At 32.2% G+C, this 20,628-nt stretch overlaps 1 protein-coding gene across 1 annotated transcript in view; it reads left to right on the forward strand.

The window, feature by feature from the left end:
• The window catches only part of LOC149527953 (uncharacterized), a 55,449-nt gene extending 40,035 nt beyond the window's left edge, over positions 1-15,414 (forward strand). Inside the window, exons 4-10 of the mRNA XM_089811219.1 lie at positions 11,919-12,056; positions 13,729-13,731; positions 14,024-14,206; positions 14,479-14,666; positions 14,749-14,908; positions 15,007-15,144; positions 15,280-15,414. Of these exons, the coding sequence (XP_089667345.1) occupies positions 11,919-12,056; positions 13,729-13,731; positions 14,024-14,206; positions 14,479-14,666; positions 14,749-14,908; positions 15,007-15,144; positions 15,280-15,414 (945 nt within the window). The remainder of the gene's footprint in view (positions 1-11,918; positions 12,057-13,728; positions 13,732-14,023; positions 14,207-14,478; positions 14,667-14,748; positions 14,909-15,006; positions 15,145-15,279) is intronic.
• Positions 15,415-20,628: the final 5,214 nt, after the last annotated feature.

Here is a 20,628-nt window from a genome sequence, read left to right on the forward strand (position 1 = left end):
CATAGTAGGATGTGAAAAAGGAGAGTAGGATGAAGTGAAAAACAAATCCTTAATGAATTTAGGCATAACCCATTTGGATTGAAGAGATTAAAAAAAAACACTCTATATTTCAAAGGAAAAGGAGAAGTTCAAAAAAGGTTGTCTATATTTTCTTCTTCATTTTCACATAAAACGGATCTATTGGGTAGGTAGAACCCACATTAGAGAGGTTGTCAAGGGTGAGAATTTTTTCATGGATCACAACCCACTAGAAGTAGTTGATTTTAGGGAGATATTAGGAATCTAGTTAATATTCCACTTAGGGTCCCTTTCCTCATGTAAAATTTGGGAGTGGTAGGTCAAATTTTAATAGAGGAGCCATTACTAGAATATCTCCAAATGCATATATCTTCAAAGGTGGAAATGAAGAGCTGGGGACTTGAAAGTAAGATAGTCAATTCATCAACTTCCAATTTACTAACATTAGATACTATCCTAATTTCCTCATGTCATTCCCAAAGATTAATTAGTTCCATCCAACTAGTTCTTCCCTCTTCCTAGATCAAATAGTCTCCAACTTTCTCTCCTAAAGTTATTTTTAAATAGTCTTGCATCAGGCTATTAATAAAGACATCCTTTAACTATCTATATTTTTCCACATCTCTGACCAAAAAATGGAATTGGTACCATTACCTATGATTTTTCTACTTCCCTTTCTTAGGATATTTTTAGTTTTGTTTATATCTTTCTAGAGGAACAAACAACTAGTAACGTTGTTTTTCTCCAAGATAGAACCAAGTAGGGGATTAGGGCATATACATGGCCTACAATATTTTATCCCATTTTTTGTTTCCCGTTAGTAAACTACCAACGTATCTTAGAAATGAGGGCTCTATTCATTTCCTTGAGTTATTATTATGACACCACCTTGAGATAAGGGTTTACAAACCATTTCCCATTTACCCAAAGACATTTTTCTTTTGTCCTCAGTACCAATATACAAAAATATAATTTTGCATTTATTTCAAGGATTCAAAAACTTTTATTGGCATAACTTCCATAGACATAAAGTAAGCGGGGATGCTTTGGAGGTAGACCTTAAGGAGTTGAAGTTTTCTCCCTTGATTGAGTAGTTTTCCTTTTCGACTAGAAAGCTTTTTTCTAGAATCTCTCAACAATATTTTTCCAAAAGGGTAAGGAAGGATTATTAGGACCAAAATGGAGACCAAGGTAGATGCCTAGAGTAGAGGATATGTGACAATTTAGGATACTCGATATCTTAGCTTGCAAAGCAATATTGGTATTAAAAGAAATAGCTTGTAACTTTTTTTAAGATTAATTTTCTATCCTAAAACAGTAGCATAATCATTTAGAAGAGTCTTCCACCTTTTAGCTTCCCTCTTCTGGGCTACCATAAACATGACAGTGTCATCCACAAATTGTTGGTAAGTAGAGGAGAGAAGGGTAGGAACATCTTTAATATATTTGAGAGCTTGTCCATCATTGAGTGTGGAAAGACTCCTACCAAAAACCTCAACCAAAAATAAAAAGGTAGGTGGATAAGGGGTCCCCTTGTCTTAAGCCTATACCCATAGAAAAGAACCCAATAGGAGCCTCATTGACCAGAACAACATGCTTTTTGGTTTTTGTTAGAAATATTAATCTTTCCTTGGATGTATTTAATTTTGGATATTTCAAGGATCCATACATGTATCTTTTCCTCTTGTACACATGTGGAGGACATGTCATTTACTTGTCCTCTAGTCCACATGTGAGGACAACTCATTATATAATTCATTTTATAAAGGAAATTAGTTTTTCCTCCTTAAGATGATCTTGACACTCTACACACACTTATTATGAATGTGGCATTCATATAAATTGGAGGGAAACTCCTTTCTTTTCTACATAAAAGAGATGTTTCTTTTGCATTCTTCTTTACACATCACATTGATGTTATTGTAATGAGCCATTTTGCTCCACCTCTCTCTCTCTCTCTCTCTCTCTCTCTCTCTCTCTCTCTAGGATTTTTCCTTCATTTGTAATAATCACAATGGGTTTTCTTTGTTTTCCCCATTTAAATCCTCTATCTCCTTATTGCTCCACTTTAGTGTATGCTCTTGGAAGTTGTTTATTTCATGGTAACATTTCTTATCACTCAACTAACTTGGATTTATTTCATTTTCCTTGCTCTCATTTTCTTTTCTTACATTGCATCAAAGCTTGGTTACTAATCCTTTTTTTGATTTTTAGTGTTGAAGATTGTCATTCATTGGAGCTCACCTTATTTGGAGACATTTTTTTTAGAGAATAAATTTTTTGTGGATTTAGCTCATTTGAACTCTTTGTGTGTGCAAATTTTATTGTTTTATCTATTACTTTATACCTAACCCCCTTTGGAAGGCTTTCTACTAGAGGTTTATCTTCTTTCATTTTTTTCCCTCTTTTTTTGGAAGGCTAGCCACCAAAACAAGAGGAACTTAGATCTATTATGGTAGGTGTTTTGTCATAAAATATCTTCTTGTTATTATACTAAAAATTGCTATTGCAGGTTTCAAAATATTACTCTATTACTAACCTCTAACCTTACAGATTACCAGTTCATATCTATAAAATATCTTTATCAAATTTTCTTATCTACTTTCGAAAGAGTTAATATGCTTATACTATTTAGAGTATAATTCAAATCTTGAAAAGTCTAGCTTTTTGTGTTCGTTAAAAATAAGAATAGAGACTTGACCTTAAAGGTTTGTAATAGACTAATATCAATTCTTTGTAAGTATGTAATAAATCTCTATTAAAAAAAAATTACTTTCTTGACCAAAATCAATTTTAATTCAAACTTTAAAATAATATATGTTGTATCCTTTATTTCTTCTTTGTGCCTTTGTTTGTAGATTTTGTTTTTGTTTGAGCTTTTCTTACTCTATTAGACCACTCTTTGTAATATCCTAATCCTAGAGCTTGAAAATAAATATATTTATTAACAATTGACTAAATGATTGAATATTACAATTATTAATTAAATAAATTATTATTATCAAGATATAAAATATCATTTATAAAAATAAAAAATAAAAATAAACAAGAATAATGCATAGCTATAAGTAGCCTATTTAATTATTATCAATCCACCATTGATATATAAAATCTATTTATTATACATAATCATTTATAAGTTTGTAAATGAATTATATAGTAATCCAAAATTACTTGGACAAGGTCAGTCCATTCAACAAATAATGTCCTAGGGGTCATGACCCATTTACTTAGGTATACATATCCCTTCATTAGTGGGGGGAATAGATATAAATGGTCATACCCATGCATATGAAAGACACCAAATATAGTCAAAGCATATTTACCTTCTCCTTGAAAATATAATCCACAGACTTGTCAATGTGTCCTGCATGGATTCCACGATGGAAGAAAAAGACTAGTTTATGCTATATCAACTAATCTGGCATAAATAAAAAGAATATGAATATCAACATGAATGGAAAACTGTGGGTAATGAAATCATACAAAAGATCACTATTGGTCAACACTATGCCATAAAGTCCATGCATATCTGAGCCCATGCATAACCATGCTAGCAATATATTATGTGAAACTATTCACATACTAGGTGGGCCAGTGGATTCCATGACATAACAAGCAAATCCTTGATCGAACATAGTATAAACATTGGGCATCAACGATATGATAAGGAACATAACCCAAGGCATTCCTTCGATTTGACCCTAAACATACCCATGCTGACATACCTTATGAGTATGATGATGTAAGCCAATGAAGATATAAAGATCTTTAACATATACATTATAATTGAGTAGATACTAGATATATGAATCTATCATTTTAGGGTTAATGTTCAATATCAATCTCATTAATGAGTTTTAAGGTATTTCTTAACATCATTATAAATGACTATTAAATATATTCTTATATGATATTATAAGAATAACACTTTTATCTTTCAATCATAAATACAAAGAAATAAATATCATTTGATAAACTAATGCTTATTATGAACATTACAACTTGATATAACGAGATCAAGCATAATGGACCCGATCAAGAGCTATTACACTATTCTCCCATTCTCAGCTCTACTTCAACATATTTTTGTTTGATACCTCTATTTACTCTATCATTCTTGAGATCATTTCTCTCTCCATCTCTTTGTGTTCCATTATCTTCTATTTGAAAGATGTTTATGGCATATATTTTGTTGTGCATTCTCTAGTTGTTGTGCATTCTCCTATCATGTACTCCTCTTGTCATTGTGCATTCTCTTTCCTACACATCCCAATCTTCATATGTTAATTCATAAACTTTGTATGTTCTATCTTAGGTGTTCATATGTTAATTCATATCCACTTTTCTAGTTTTTCTTTGTAATGTCCATTATCTTCCTTAATAGTGGTCATTCATCCATCATAATAATCTCTTGATTAATGTTTCCTTTCTCCTTGCACTAACTATAATTAGATTCCATTCTTTGCATTACTTTAATCACTCCATTATTTCGTCAAGTCTAATTTTAGTTTTTCAAACCTCCTCCACTTTTATATTCTCCTTTTAACATTATCCCACTTGGTTCTCTTCTTTTCCTCTTAACATTTATGAGATCATATTCTTTTTATATAACTTGACTTTTTTTAAGCCAAGGTCATTTATTTTATAATTAGCCAAGGTTTTTTAGAAACATAGATTCATTTTATAAAACTTTTAAATATCAATATGTATAAAGGCAAGTTTTTTTTTTCAACATTTTAAACTTATTTTAATTTGTTTTTCATAATTTGAAAATAAAGCCTTCTTTTTTACAAATTATAATAAAATCTTTAATTTTGTTTAATAATAATAATTCAATACAAATTTGACAGTCATTGTAAAAGGAAAAAAGCTTATATGAGATCAAATATATTTAAATAGAATTAATTTTATAATTTCTTTATCAAATTTTGAATTTTTTTAAAGCTTTAATTGATTATAGAATTTTTTTACTTATATATATTTATGTAATGGGAGTTTTTTAATTCAATTATATTAATCTTTAATTGTTCTTTTAATTAAAGGGAGATTATCTTGTTTCTTTGATCAAGTCAATTTCAATTCTAGAAATTAAACTTAACAGTTCTAATTATCATTCATGGAAACCACATATTTGCTTTATTTTCCATTTTGAACACATGTTAGATGTTACAACTGATGCTTTTGTTGACCCTGTGGCAACCACCACCCAAGATGAAAAAGATGCTTGGAAAACTAAAAACAAAGAAGTTTTAGGTTTGATTGGAATTTCAATTATTCATGATTCATATGTTTTAATTGTAAATTGTTCTAAATCTCATGAAGTATGGACAATTTTGTAAACTACTTATGATAGTGTGGATGAATCCCACAAAATACAATTGTAGGATCAACTTGAAGATCTCAGATATACGTACTTCAAATCTATGGATGAGTTTATTTTAAAATTTAATGCTCTTAACAGTCATTTGATTGATTTAGGTGTTGAATTAGCTAATATTCTAAAGCAAGAGCATCCTCGGTTCCACTACTATCCTGCATGTTTTCAGCTTCCTTAGTTTTTGTCGAATTGAAATGTCTTGCATTGTTGAGTTCTTAATGGTTGTCAAGCATTTAGTGGACGCCAAGCTTCTTGGTTAATTTCAAGTTCTCAGTTTCTACCGAGTGTCTCTGGTTGTCAAGTGTTCTTTGGTTGCCGAGTCATCCTATGGATGTTGAGTTCATGTGGTTGCCGAGTTTGTTTGGATGTTTGGATGTCAAGTGTTAGTATGTTGTGTAATCTTTTTTTTTTGAGTTATTTTTGTATGGTTTCCTATTGAGGCCAACCTTTGCATTTAATTTATTGTTAGATATTTTCTACGAGCCAACTTGTGGCTTAGCCTAGGATTTAATATGAGATTTTACTTAGTTGTATTTGCAATAGGTCAACTTGTGGTCATGCATGTACTTAAGAGACTTTGGTTAGAGTCTTAAGGGGTAACTGCGCGTGAGAGAGAGAGAGAGAGAGAGAGAGAGAGAGAGAGAGAGAGAGAGAGAGAGAGAGAGAGAGAGAGAGAAGAAGAAGAAGAAGAAGAAGCAGAATGTGAAGTTTGATCATCAAAGATTGTAAATGAATTGATATGTGGTTGTAACCTAGAAGGCCTTATAGATGGGCATGTAATTGATCTTTGGATGAATATATGAATGAAGGCTTTTATTTCCTCTCTCTCCCATGTATTTTGTATTCGTCATTATTTTCACTCTGTTGACTCTGTGCAGGTGGTGTGAATAGTTGGATGAGCCTTTGGCCCTAGTTCTTCATCCCTCCATATGTCAGGTGGTATTAGAGCAAAGGTTTGTCTTTGTGGAGATTGGATTGTGTAGAACCCTAAGTGAATTTGTTTGTGGGGTAGAAGATCTGAGGATTTGACCTAAAACTTGCAGAGGATTAAAATCTCGTAGGAACCTAATTTAAAAATGATTCAAGGTAGAGGAAATGTTGATAATTTAATATTGGCCACATTGAGATAAATTGTAGCTAGATTAGATATTGTAGAGATCACCCAAAGGAGAGGAACACATCTTGATGATGTAAGTAATGATGAAGCAGTAGCACCAAACCCTAATCTAAAACTTGAAGAAGATCAAGATGAGGCAAGGTTGTTGAGAGTATTGTCTAGGGAAAATTCAAAGCATGTTGTAGAAGTTGTTCCCTATGATGGAAAATTGGATACCAATGTTGTGTTAGATTGGATCTATGAAAAGGAGAAGCTCTTTGACTATGTAAACACTCCTGATAATAGGATAGTGAAGATTCTAGTTACAAGATTGAAAGGACATGCCTCACTATGGTGGGAGCATTTGCAAACTGATAAACAAAGGAGAGGAAAGGAAAAGATCAAGACTTGGACAAAGATGGTGAACAAGGTGAAGATAAAATTCCTTTCTATTGATTACCAAGTTAGCTTGTTGAGAAAGATGCAAATTTTGAGGCAAAGGGACATAACTGCGAAGGAGTATACTGAGGAATTCTATAGATTGGACATAAGATCTAGACATGTGGATGATAATGTTGAGAAAATTGCAATGTAGATAAATGGATTGAGATCTGGGATTCAAGATGAGATAAGTTTTGTGAAATTGGAAAGTGTGGAGGAAGCATATCAATATGCTTTGAAAGTTGAGGAGATCTTGACAAAGAAGCATGAGCAAAGACAAAGAGGTAGAGGTGGTAAATATTAGATAGGCTAAGTTAGATCTTATGGAGAAGGTGGTAGATCTAATAGTTTTGTACAAGATAAGGGAAATCTGAATGGAATAATGATGATAAAGGAAAGACTAAATGGAAAGGTGGTCATTCTTACCGAGGAGGTACTGGTTCTTACTAAGGAAGAGGTAATTCTTATTCTAGAGGTAGTTTTCATGGTAATTATTTCAGATGTGGTAAAGAAGGGCATAGATCCTTTGAATGTAGATCCTCTGAGGTGGACAAGGTAATAGAAATGTTGTGATTCAAGGAGGTAGTGAGGGTTCACCAAGTGGACCTGAGGCTTGAGAAAATATAATGGTGAGAAGAACCTTATGTAATAATGGAAGTGATAAGGAACTTGTCCTTAGGAGAAGTCTTTTCAAAACTAGATGTAAGTTGGTTGGAAAATGTTGTAAGGTAATCATTGACAGTGGAAGTCCTAAAATTTTGGCATCAGAAGAGCTGGTTACAAAGTTGCAGTTGCAGAGGCTGAAGCATCCTAAAACCTATCATGTGTCATGGATCAAGGATGAGCATAAGATATTGGCAAGTGAGCAATGTATTGTGAAGTTCAAGATTGGACATTATTTTGATGAAGTTTTGTGCGATATTATGCCTATGGATTATTGTCATATTTTTTTGGGTAGACCTTGGCAATATGATAGATATGCTATACATGATGGAAGATTAAATCAATATACCCTTTAGGTGAATGGGAAAAAGAAAATATTGTTGCCTTTGATTGAAAGTCCAGATGAGGTTAATTGTACTACTGTGAGAATTTGCATAGTTAATGGGAAACAATTTATAAATGAAATGAAGAAGAACCAAGTATGTTTTGCTATAATTCCTAGAAAGCCAAGTTGTGCCAGTAGCAACCAAGTGATAGAAAACAATGGTGGCCAAGTAGCAAAAACTGACAGAAGTCGAGTACCAGTAGAAATTGAAAATTTGCTAAATGAATACAAGGATATTGTTGTAGAAGATATACTTGATGGTTTATCTAAAATGATAAGTATAAGTCATTGTATGGATCTGATTCCTAGAGCTAGTTTTTTGAACAAAGCACCATATAGATTGACACCTATAGAGAATGAAGAACTTAACAAACAAGTGCATGAGTTGTTGTAGAAAGATTTGATCAAATAAAGCTTGAGTCCATGTGTTGTACCTATTGTATTAGCACCTAAGAAGAATGGAGAATGGAGAACATGTAGTGATTGTAGAGCTATTAACAAGATCATAGTGAAATATAGGTTTCCTATGTTGAGGATGGATGACATAATGGATTGTTTGAGTGGAGAAAAGTATTTTACCAAGATTGATTTGAAGAGTGGCTATATCATATCAAAATTAGAGAAGGTGATGAGTGGAAGACTACTTTCAAGACAAAAGATGGTTTGTATGAATGGTTGGTTATGTCTTTTGGTTTGGCTAATACACCGAGTACTTTCATAAGATTAATGAATGAAGGCCTAAAAAGATTCTTGGGTAAGTTTGTGATTTTTTATTTCGATGATATTCTGATATTTAGTAAGACTAATGAAGAATATATTGAGCATGTTAGACAAGTATTGTAGAGATTGAAAGAGGAGAAGTTGATGATTAATCTAAAGAAGTGTTATTTTATGCAAGAAGAGATTGTATATTTAAGATTTGTGATTTCAATTGATGGTTTGAAGATGGATCCTGAGAAGGTTAAAGAAATTTTGGAATGGCCTATACCTGAGAATGTGGGTGAGGTAAGATCATTTCATGGTTTGGATAGTTTTTACCAAAAGTTTATAAGGAATTTCAGTTCTATTTGTAATGATATGACTGAGACAATGAGAGGAAATAAAAAGGAATTCAAGTGGGTGCATGGAGCTGATAAGTGGATGCAAGGAGATGGAGCTAGTGTGGAGGCTCCATCTAAGGATAATGCTCATCAAACTAGATGTCTCACTGAAACAAGACATCTATAGAATCAAGATCAAACATGTATGCCTTCACATACTCATAGTAGCCAACAAAGATGAGTGATTGGATCTTCCTCTCCATGGCTTTCCATTGAGCATCTGGAATAAATGCCCTAGCCTCACTACAAAAAATACAGAATGTAGAAACAATGAGCTTGACATGAGTCCAAGCCTAATCAAAAGTCAAATATCTCAATGCCTTGTGAGGCATCCGATTTTCAATATAGTTGGCACAATTACTAGCCTTAGCCCAAAATGAAGAACTCATAGCTCGAGAGCGTATCATACAATTGGCCATCTCTCGTAATGTCCTATTCTTTCTTTCTGTAATCCCATTTTGCTAAGGGATATGGGGAATTGTGAACTGATGTTGTAAACCATGCTCAGTTCAAAAATCTTTGAAAGACTAATTCACATATTTCCCACCATTGTCAGTGCGTATACACCTAACAAAAAATTGGACTGCTTCTCCATAAATGTCTTAAAGATTTGGAATGAATCAAAAAAATCAGACATGTACTTCAAAAAGTACATCCATGTGCATCTCGAGAAGTCATCTATGAAGTTAAGAACATATCGAGCACCTAAGAAGAATGGAGTGGGGAATGACATAAGATCATTATGTATCAACTCCAATGGTGCCTTAGCATGTGTGGATCTACCTATTAGAAATGGATCTCTATGATGTTTGCCAAGTGTACAACCTTGACAAACACCGTCACTACAAGAGATCTGAGGTAGCCCAATCACTAGCTCTTGTGTACTCATCTGTTGTAGATATCTACAGTTGACATATCCAAAATACTCATGCCAAAGATTGCTCATAGTGTTTGCATGAGCAATAAGAGAAACATATGTAGAATCAGAGCTCTCAAAGCCATCAAATTGATATAAGTGAGATTGAAGATCAACACTCCCAGTAGAAACAGTGAAGTTAGGATCATGGAGGTCTTGAATAACCACATCATGTGGTGAGAACTTGACTGTCTTACCAAAGCTAGAATGACAAATCTGAAAGATAGAGAGGAGGTTCGTAGAAATGGTAGGAACCAAGAAAACATTTTGTAGTGAACCACCCTCTAAAGAGATAGTTCTTGAATCTGAAACTGAAAGCTGTAAAGAGTCACCAACTGCATATTATGTAGTAACACTTTGAGCAACAGAGGTAACCAAATCAGGTGAGTGTGTCATATGGTGGGAAGCACCTGAATCAAGAATCTAAGTAGTTGTAGAAGAAAATGCTTGTATAGAAAGAGCATGTTCTTTCCCTGAAGGAGGAGGTGGTGGCTTCGGAGAAGAAATACTATGTTGTTGCATGGCCTTCTCTAAAGCCTCAAGACATTTCCAACACTTGGAAACTAGATGTCCTTCCTTGCCACAAAAACTACAAGGATCACCTATATACATCTTAGTCTTAGAGGAAGACTCACCTGACTTAGAAGATTTATCCTTCAGAGTGGTTTTCCAAGCATCTAATTTAGGACTAGGCTTGGAGGAACTCTCACTGCCTGTTGAATCTGTCTTGGGCTTTGGCTTCTGCTTTGGCTTCCCTCTAGATGTCTAAGCAACTAATGGTTGTGTCCTTGAACCTGTGATAGTATCCAACTGTGTAAGCATTGACTGCTCTCTAGTTAATCGATCACAAAAAACCTCAAAAGTGGTCATGGTAAATCTACGGCCCAAAGCATTCATAGTGGAATGGAAGATAGAAAAGAAAATTTGAAAGTTTCATTGAAGCTTTGATAGAATCAAATAGATGCACTCCTTATCCATTTTTTCTTTTCCGCATCCCTGTAACAAAGTTCTCTACTATTTGAACCTCATGAGAAAGTCCTCAATAGAGGGGAAAAACATATGGTACAAGTGAAGTAAGCTCTGCCTCAATCTGAAGTGTTTTGAACTCATTGATGGTACCAAACAAGTCCTTGAACTTGTCCCACATTTCTTGAGGAGTGGAACACTCATAAGATGAAATGTAAGCTATCTAAAACACTCAAAGAAATTAGACCCATGGCTTCATCCATCTTATTCCTATGCTATAAAGTTTGATATTGACTCTGAAATATTGGTTGTACTATATCTAAACAAGACCACAAACCCTTTGAAAGGAGCAGCCATTGCATAGTAGATTTTCACGTGTGATAGCTATGTGGGTTTAGAAGTATTAGACAAGAAGAGGTCTCGGCCAGTGTTTTGAAGTTTTTTGATATACTGATATTGTAATAGAAAATAATGGAAAAACACCCCCCATAGTGCAAAAAACCAAATCCCAGCTTGCAGAAGGAATGTGTATACAAGAATAGAGCAAAAAGAACTTAGTTGAGTATCACAAATACTTGGTAATAAATACTGGTAAAATGATAGAGCATTTGGGAAGTGCTTGGGAAGAGCTTTCAAATGCTTCTTTTGGATTGAAAAATGGAACAAAAATGAGCAAGTTACGTCCCTCAAAAGATAGAAGACATCATCTGACTTTGAGCAAAAAAATAGGTACTAAACTAGAAAAAAATCTAAAAAATACCTTCACCATCATGTTCGTCTCTAAATCATCTTTTCAATGCTTCTTTCGGATCCAAAAAACACCTCCGTATGCTCAAGTTAGAGATAAAAAACCAAAAAGGCTTTTGTAGCAAAGAAAAAAATTCAAACAACCTCAAAAATTGAAAAAGGGCTAAAAATTAAGCCTCTGCATCCCCCATATTGCTGTAGACTAGGTAGGGGAGATAGAGGTGGCCTTGTGGCGACGCACAGTTGGAGGAGAGGTAGGGGGTAGCAGGCTAGGCCATGACGACAAGATCCTGCGAAGGCGTTGTGTAGTTACGGCGACTGCATGTCGTGAAGCCGATCACCAGGTTAGGATAACCTCAGCGATGTTTGTCACCATTTTTCAAATTTTGTTAAAAAAATCATACACATACCTTGATATGTGTGCTATAGGTTGTACAACCCTTGTATGCAATTTTTTTTGCCTTCCCAATCAATGTTTTCCAAAATCGATAGATTTTATATAAAAATAGGGGTTTTGACATCTTCAAAATCCAACTGTGAGGTCTGTTTGGCCTCAAAGTACTCTGAATTCAAAAGACCCACCTATTTTCACAAAAAATAACTCGAAAAGAGTCAAATCTATTCTGTCAAACTCTCATTCATCTTTTTTTCTAAATAAGAACAAGCTACAGTAGGTTAAGCTTTGATACCATGAAGGATTTGAGCAATACAAATCCATAAAACCCGAAGAACACTTGGTTGCAAGAACCTGTCACAAATAAGAAAAGACAAAGAAGAGGCAAGGGGTTTGCTTTGAGAATATGTAGATTATATTATCAAATTCAAAAGAATGAAAGATATTTACAAATGATCAATCCTTATAGAAGGAGATTGAAAAACCTAAAAGGGAAACCCTAAGATGTAAATGACATTTATTAATTACTAATTAATTATTAAATGAAAATGCAAGTGGATAAAGGGAAATCTTAAGAAGGGAGTAAAGGTAATTTAATAAATGAAATTACATTAATGCTTTACTCTTAACATTAATATAATTTACAATAATGATATTGTAATATCAACTATAATAGAAAAATCAACAATATATATCTACATATCAATCCTACTATTTGGCTAAGAAGAATAGAGCATTACCAAGGAGGGGCTTGTATAAATGCAATCTAATGGATCTTATCCCAATAGAGTTTAAGGGTTAGCATTCTGTAAATTTTTCGTGAAATGGACATACAAACTTTGAGAGTCCATAGAGGGTGTTTAGGCAACTTGGATAATGCCTAAATCCTAATAATTATAACATTTGATAGATGAAATGACTATTATGAATATTATAGTTGATTTAAAGGTATCAATCATGACCGACCCAGAAAGGGGACATTATATAGTTTTCTTAATATTTTATTATATGTTAATTTTATGTATATTATATTATATTAAATTTGATATTTATAAATTATAACATTGATTTTCTTTTATAATTTCATCATCATATTTTATAAAATTTACAAATATTATTGTAAATTAAAATATGTATATTAGGCTTAATGTTTTATATGTTTTTGTATGGCCGAACGCAAAACAAACCCAACCCCAAGAAAGCATTTTGTTTGAATGTGCAAACCCAACCCTTGAACCAAAACCTGAGCCCGAACCAGGGTGGGCAGCTTAGAATGAAAGTATTGTTCCATTCTAGTACATGTTGGTTTCTCATGTACACATTTGAAACTTTTAAGATTGATCCTTTTGGGGGGAATATGAGTATAATTGGTATGAAAGAGAACTAAAGTGAATATTTACATGTCCATGTTTTCTTCTTTGTTTGATATTCTTAGATTCTCATAGCCTAACTTGATTTGCAAATAATATGCATTATCACATATGGTGGTTTGATAAATTGATCCACAGGAAATCAGAAATTTGCACCGATGTTGATACTGTCCAAGCTTGTAATATATGATTTTTGTATTAATGCACACAAAATAATCATTAAAATTTTCTGTTCTGGTATCTGCTATACAGCTGGTTTGTAGATTACAATTTGTAAAGGAAGAGCCTAATGATTTCATCCAGACACTGTATTAAATGTCCCCTTTCTGGCATAAAATTTTTCCTTTATAATTAATTTTATCAAACAGTCCCAAATATTTTTCTTTTGTGACCACTCTCTCTCTCTATATATATATATATCAGTACAACTTTCTCTTTTTGTAACTTTCCAAATTGCTCCTGATGGAAAGCTAGCTACACGGCTATAATATCTGGTTGGTTTTGCTTTGTTTTATCGAGGTAATATTCTGATTGAAATTAAATACAGGAAACTGAAAAAGTGTGCAGAGACATTGAAGAGCTTGAGGAAGAAAGAGAACAAAAAAAACAAGCATTGGAGTCTGAGAAGCTTGAAGTTAATCGGGTGGAAGAAGAACTGAAGAAGAAAGATGACGAGGTTCAACATTATAGGAAACAGCAAGATGAAGGAGAAAGATGTCATAAATTGAAGGTAATTTTCAGAATACAGATTCCCTTATTACATATTACCTTCTTTCAAGGAAGGTAAAGTTGATTATATACACATTAACAGGGACTCGAGAGCATTTAATCGAGAAATAGAAATCAAAGTCATAGAAACCTCGGTTCTTCTTGGGTATACCTTATTCACGTGACTGTAATATTAAGTTATAATGTGTATATCTCATTGCGTAGATATTTTTCAAAAAAGAAAGAAAAATGTCAGATAGAAATTACATTTGGTTGATAACATTGTTAATGCAGATGGAGGAAAACAGAAGAAAGTTTGATAAGCTTATGAAAGAGAAATATCTTCGTTATCAACAGCGAGAGACAGAAATTAGAGCTAAGCTGTATGCAAATAAAATGCATTTTGAGAAGGAAACTGAAGAATATATGAAGACTGAAAATGAACTGGAAGAAGGAATTGAGAAAGAAAAGAACGAGCAAAAGTATGCATTTCCAAACTCCTGGAAAGAAAAACAATCTTTTGTTGTTTTATATGATTTCATGAGACTTTTCCATTTTTTTCAGGAAAAAGCTAGCTGAGATTAGGCAAAAAATAATTTTGAGAGAACAGAGACTTGAAAAAGACTTGCAAGCTAAAATGGAAAAGAAGTATGCTCAGCTTGAGAAAAAATTACACGAAAAGAAAGTAGAGCTGCAAGCAAAGCACCATAAACAAGTCTTGGAGGTAAGTTTTGTAACAAATGCTGTCAGATCTAGGAATTTCAATAAAATTTAATTCTGTTAGTGACTAATTTCTATTTCGAATTTGTCATATGATGTCAGATCAAAGAAAAGGTTCAGAAGGAAAAACAACAATTTCTACAGAGAACGCTTGAAGAGAAAAATGAGCTCGAGAAAGAACTCGAAAATGCCAGACAGGAAACAAATAAATTGTCTAGCATATCAGCAGTGTTGCCGGAGGTAGAATTTGTACTGATCGAAATTTGAAACTTTTCTGGAATGTTGGGTTTCTTCTTAAAAGTTGCATTTAGTAGTATTATTTAGTGAAATTTGTCAAATTAAATAAATCATGTGGTTTGCTGTTGATTCTTTCAGGCTGAAGATTGTGCTATATGTCATACAAAGTTTGGTCCTAAAGTGTTGCGAGCATTATACGAGGACTGTGGCCACAAGGATGTGTGTTTGACGTGTGCTCAAAAACAGAAGATAAAAAAGAAGTCCTATTTGTGAAAGGCCGCAGGTGAAGAGTTATTTTGGAGTGCCTTACAAGATTTTTTGTTAGATACTTTCAAATAAAACCTATATCATGCACTCAGCAAACATTTCATTGCTGCTTCTCGGCATTACTAAAGCTTCTGTCTGGTGCAAATTTAAATAAAACACTGACTGGCTTTTGTCATATATGTCAATGGTCTGATTGCTTTCAAATCATACTTCTTCAATACCATGGAATTTGAAAATCTGTGCTGAATAACTTTCTAGGATTTTAAAGATGGCAACATAGAAGTAACTACTTTTGGCACCAATTGCAAAACAAAATTGAAAACAGAAGTTCATTGCATGCCAAGTTGTTGGGACGTGCATGGATTAAACCTTCTACAACATGATTCCATTGTCTTATGTCTCATGTGTATGTTATTTTATCTTTGTCTTTTTCCATTCAAGAGAATAGGTTTGTACTAAGAAGGTACATTTATGACTTCTTTAATTACCACGAGGCTAAAATTTTAGTTGCCTTCCCTTAACTAACTTAACCTTTAATTTTGAATACCTTTCCTCATATCAGGAACAACCACATACAATGCGAGAATTCCAGTATATTTGAAATAATAATATTATCACCGTATAAAGAATACCACGATAGATACTAAATATCTTTTTCAAATTGACAGAGCTGCCTTTAGCTATTGATAATGTTATCCATTAGAAGAAAATTAGTGGTGTGGTATTGACCATATTCTAGTCTTAGAAGAGCATTGCATTATTGTAAGCAAAAGAGAACCCATACTTTTTGGTTTCTTCCTATTGAGTGTCATTTCAAACCAATTTGCAAAGAACGTTATATAAGTGAAACCAACCACAATCAAAGTACAATCAAAGTATAATTAGAAGTATATAAACTAGTAATGTCAATTATAATTCACGAGTTAACTCACTATATCTACAATTTAAATATATGATATAGTTTGAAAGTAGAATTTCATGGGTGTAATGTTATTTCATTATGGGTGAGGAAGTCAGATTTGTTGTCTAGAAAATAGCTTTTGGGACTCTTAAGTGTCATATAATTATTACAAATAAAATTCTTTATGATAATTATGTTGATATGTCCAATTCTACTTATTTATCTTTATAAGTAAAACAAAGTTTAAATGGCAATGCTAGATAGCAATTACTATCTGTAATTTTATTTGTAAAATTTGATACATATAAATATATTTCACATAGATTTTTAAAAATATGAGTGTAATACCCCTCAAAAGAATGAGATTTAATATTAAATCACGATAATTAGAATAAGCACCCAATCAATATATTTGTGAAATAGAAACAATATATATAACTAAACGAATTAAATAGGAAATTGAAATAAAAATAGTCATATAAATATTTAAATAAATGATTAAAACATATCTATTATTTCTAGTAGTATCTATGTACACTATTAACTAATTAAAAAAAAACTATATACCATTTTATAAAAATGCAAAATTATATTACTTTAATAATAAAATAACAAACATGACACTTAATGGGTTGGTCAAACCGACGTGGCTCTTATACATCACGTTAGTCCCTTATGTCATTTGGAGTTTGGGGTACAAATGGGGGGTGAATAACTAAAAATAGAAGACATTAGGTATTAAAAGATACAATAATGGGAGGATAAGGGGTACAAATGGGGGGTGAATATTTAAAAAGAGAAGGCATCGGGTATTAAAAGATACATTTATGGGAGGATAAGACAAGCTTAGAAATAAAATAAAGGACATAAGAATTCAAAATAATAAATTAGATAAAGTGCAGCAATATATATGAGATAAAAAGATAGCTTGAGTGCAAAAATGGCCCATTAATATAAGAGGCTAAGAAAATAAAATACATACCATAAACTCAAATAATTAAAAATAAGTCAAGATCATTAAATGGGTAAGTAAGAAAGAGGGTTATGTAATAAAGTAATAAGGACATTTCAAGTGAATATTAAATGGTAAATAAGGTAAAGAGAAATAATAGTTGATAAAACATAGTATATCATAAGTTGCCAACTTATTAGAACACACTTACAGTATTAATACATATTGTTTTGCATATGAAATAAGTATGTGTCAAAGATATATTATTCAAGTTTGATATATTTTCTTGTATAAAAAAGTATATTTTAAATCATTCATATGATCTTCTCCAAACTCCAAAATGAAATCATTCAATGAACTCATTTCAATTGGAGTTACATAAACATTGACTTGAAATTACCAAGCAATCTAATCGGGGACATTACAGTGTTATCAAAGCATAATCTTGCCATCTTATTGGGTAAACATGATCATAAGAATTTCAATCAATAAAAAATCAATTTATTGAATATGGGTGATAATTTAGCATGGAGACATGATTACATAAATGATGAATATGAGTTCATGAATAAAGTATTTTATTGTCAAGAAGGGAGAGGAGTAAATCCACATGAGTTAGGTAGATTCCAAAATAGGTAAGGACATGGGTTCCAATGCCTTGGGGAAATATTCCATGATGGTTGAGGACATGGTTTCAAATGACTTGAGGAAAGAGTCTAAGATGGGTAAGAACATGATTCCAAAATCCTTGAGGAAAGAGTCCAAGATGGGTACGAAGATGCAGTCCCAATACCTTGAGGAAGCCTATTTGTAGATGAGTATCTAGCACCCCACAACATTGAAATTTTCATACTCTAAAGAGGTCATATAAGAAAAACAAAAGGACTTGAGTCTATTTCAATTCAATGAACACTAATGATTACGAAGAGATCATTAAATGAATCATTATAACTAAAAAAAAAGATGTTGAAACTTGGAAGATTAGTCAAATAAATTATGTTTATAATCAATTAGGCAACTCACAAACCTTGACATTATGAATCAATAAATCAAGATACAATTCATTGTTATGATCATCTACTCATTGAACAAGAACTGATTAATTAACCAATCATCAATCTTTCTTTTACCATTCTAATTAACATACAACAAATCAAAGGTGACTCACTCATAACATCTAACTAATATTAACATCAAATTTGAACTTAAATAAATCTATTGACAAATAGAAAATCATAATTGCTTGAGGACAAGCAATTTTGGGAGGGAGGACTGTAATACCCCTCTAAATAATGAAATTTAATATTAAATCATGATAATTAGAATAAGCACCCAATCAATATATTTGTGAAATAGAAACAATATCTATAACTAAATGCATTAAATACGAAATTGAAATAAAAATATTCATAATAAATATTTAAATAAATGATTAAAATATATCTATTATATCTAGTAGCATATATGTATGCTATTAACTAATTTCACAAAACTATATGCCATTCTATAAGAATGTAAAATTATATTACTTTAATAATAAATTAATAAACATGACACCTAATCGGTAATACTTTTGAATTAGATGGAAAGTAATTAGGTTAGATCGACGTGGCTCTTATACATCGCGTTAGTCCCTTCTATCATTCAGGGTATCAATGGGGGGTAAATATTTAAAAAGAGAAGGCACCGGGTATTAAAAGATACATTTATGGGAGGACAAGAAAAGCTTAGAAATAAGATAAAGGACATAAGAACTCAAAATAATAAAGTAGATAAAGTGCAACAATATATATGAGATAAAAAGATGGCTTGAATGCAAAAATAACCCATTAATATAATAGGCTAAGAACATAAAATACATAGCATATTCTAAAGGTAAGGAACTCAAAATAATTCAAAATAAGTCAAGACTATTAAATGGATAAATAAGAAAGAGGGTTATGTAATAAAGTAATAAGGACATATCAAGTGAATATTAAATGGTAAATAATGTAAAGAGAAACGATAGTGGATAAACAATAGTATATCATAAGTTGCCAACTTATTAGAAGACACCTATACTTCTAATACTTATTTTTTTGCATATGAAATAAGTATGCGTCAAAGATATATTATTCAAGTTTGATATATTTTCTTGTATAAAAATGTATATCTTAAATCATTCATACGATCTTCTCAAAACCCCAAAATGAGAATTTAAAGAAACTGAAGAGTAAGTTCCAAAAGGGACATTATAGTATCAAGGAACTCATTTCAATTGGAGTTACATAAACATTGTCCTAAAATTACCAAGCAATTTGACTGGGGACATTACAATGGGTATGCTTGCCAATAAGATTAAGCTTTTCACTTTGGTGTATTGAGGACTTTATACTTTGTTGAGATTTGATGAATGGTTTTTTTGGTGCAATTCATCTCTAGAATGATCCAAAAAGACTTGTAAGTAGCTACATTTGCAAGGGATAGTTTGAAGTCCAAGGACGGTTAAGACAATAAAAAGCTTTCATGGCATGATTTACAAAGGTCAACTGTGATATCCAATGCAAGGCCCATTTCATTTATATGTGCATCTCTTTTAGCCTTTTTAGTCCCATTTGTCTTTTTTTTTTTGTCACAATATTTAAAAGCCTCGCGATGTTTTCCTCTAAAGATTTTTGAATTTTTTACATGTTTGAATAAAAGAATGTCAAGATGCAATCTAGTGAAATGAATCTAAACAATTGTGAAGACTCGCGATCACTCTCCAAAGACATTGATAAGGTGATTGCAAGTGTGTTGTAACTACTATAAGAAGTGAATATTGTTAAGATTGTTCAATATTTGCAATGTGTGACTACATAAACAAAAGTGCAACATCTTGCAAAAATCATCCCATACAATTAAAACTAAAAGACTTGTAACACCTTGTTGATCTAAAGAAATCTCTAAAGAAGACATGTATATAGGAGATGGGGACCCATCACAAGTTTCAAGAACTAAAGTGGATGAAAGCATACATAGTTCAACAAGTTCTTTTGAGAATGTATTCCAATTCAGGTGCATGAGTGTGTATGTCAATCAAAGGTATTATAATCTAATTGAAAGTGAAATATGAAAATGAAATTAATCAACACACTTGATCAATAATCCCAAAAATAATTTCTCAAATCCAAAAGTCTAAATTGAGAAGCTCTGTATTGGGTGTGGACTCAACAAATTTCTCCACTTGATTGCACAATTTGATAGATACAAAGAAGAGTGGTTAATGACGAATACAATACATAATTGAAGGTTGTATTTCAAATATTTAATGGATCCTTTCCCATAAATACTCATATATGCGTTTTTACCCACTAGGAGGTGTTGCAAGGGACAAGGCTCAAATGAA

Source organism: Cupressus sempervirens, chromosome 11 (assembly GCF_028749045.1).
Source record: "Cupressus sempervirens isolate cs-2001-9-10 chromosome 11, ASM2874904v1, whole genome shotgun sequence".
Classification (NCBI taxonomy): Eukaryota; Viridiplantae; Streptophyta; class Pinopsida; order Cupressales; family Cupressaceae; genus Cupressus; species Cupressus sempervirens.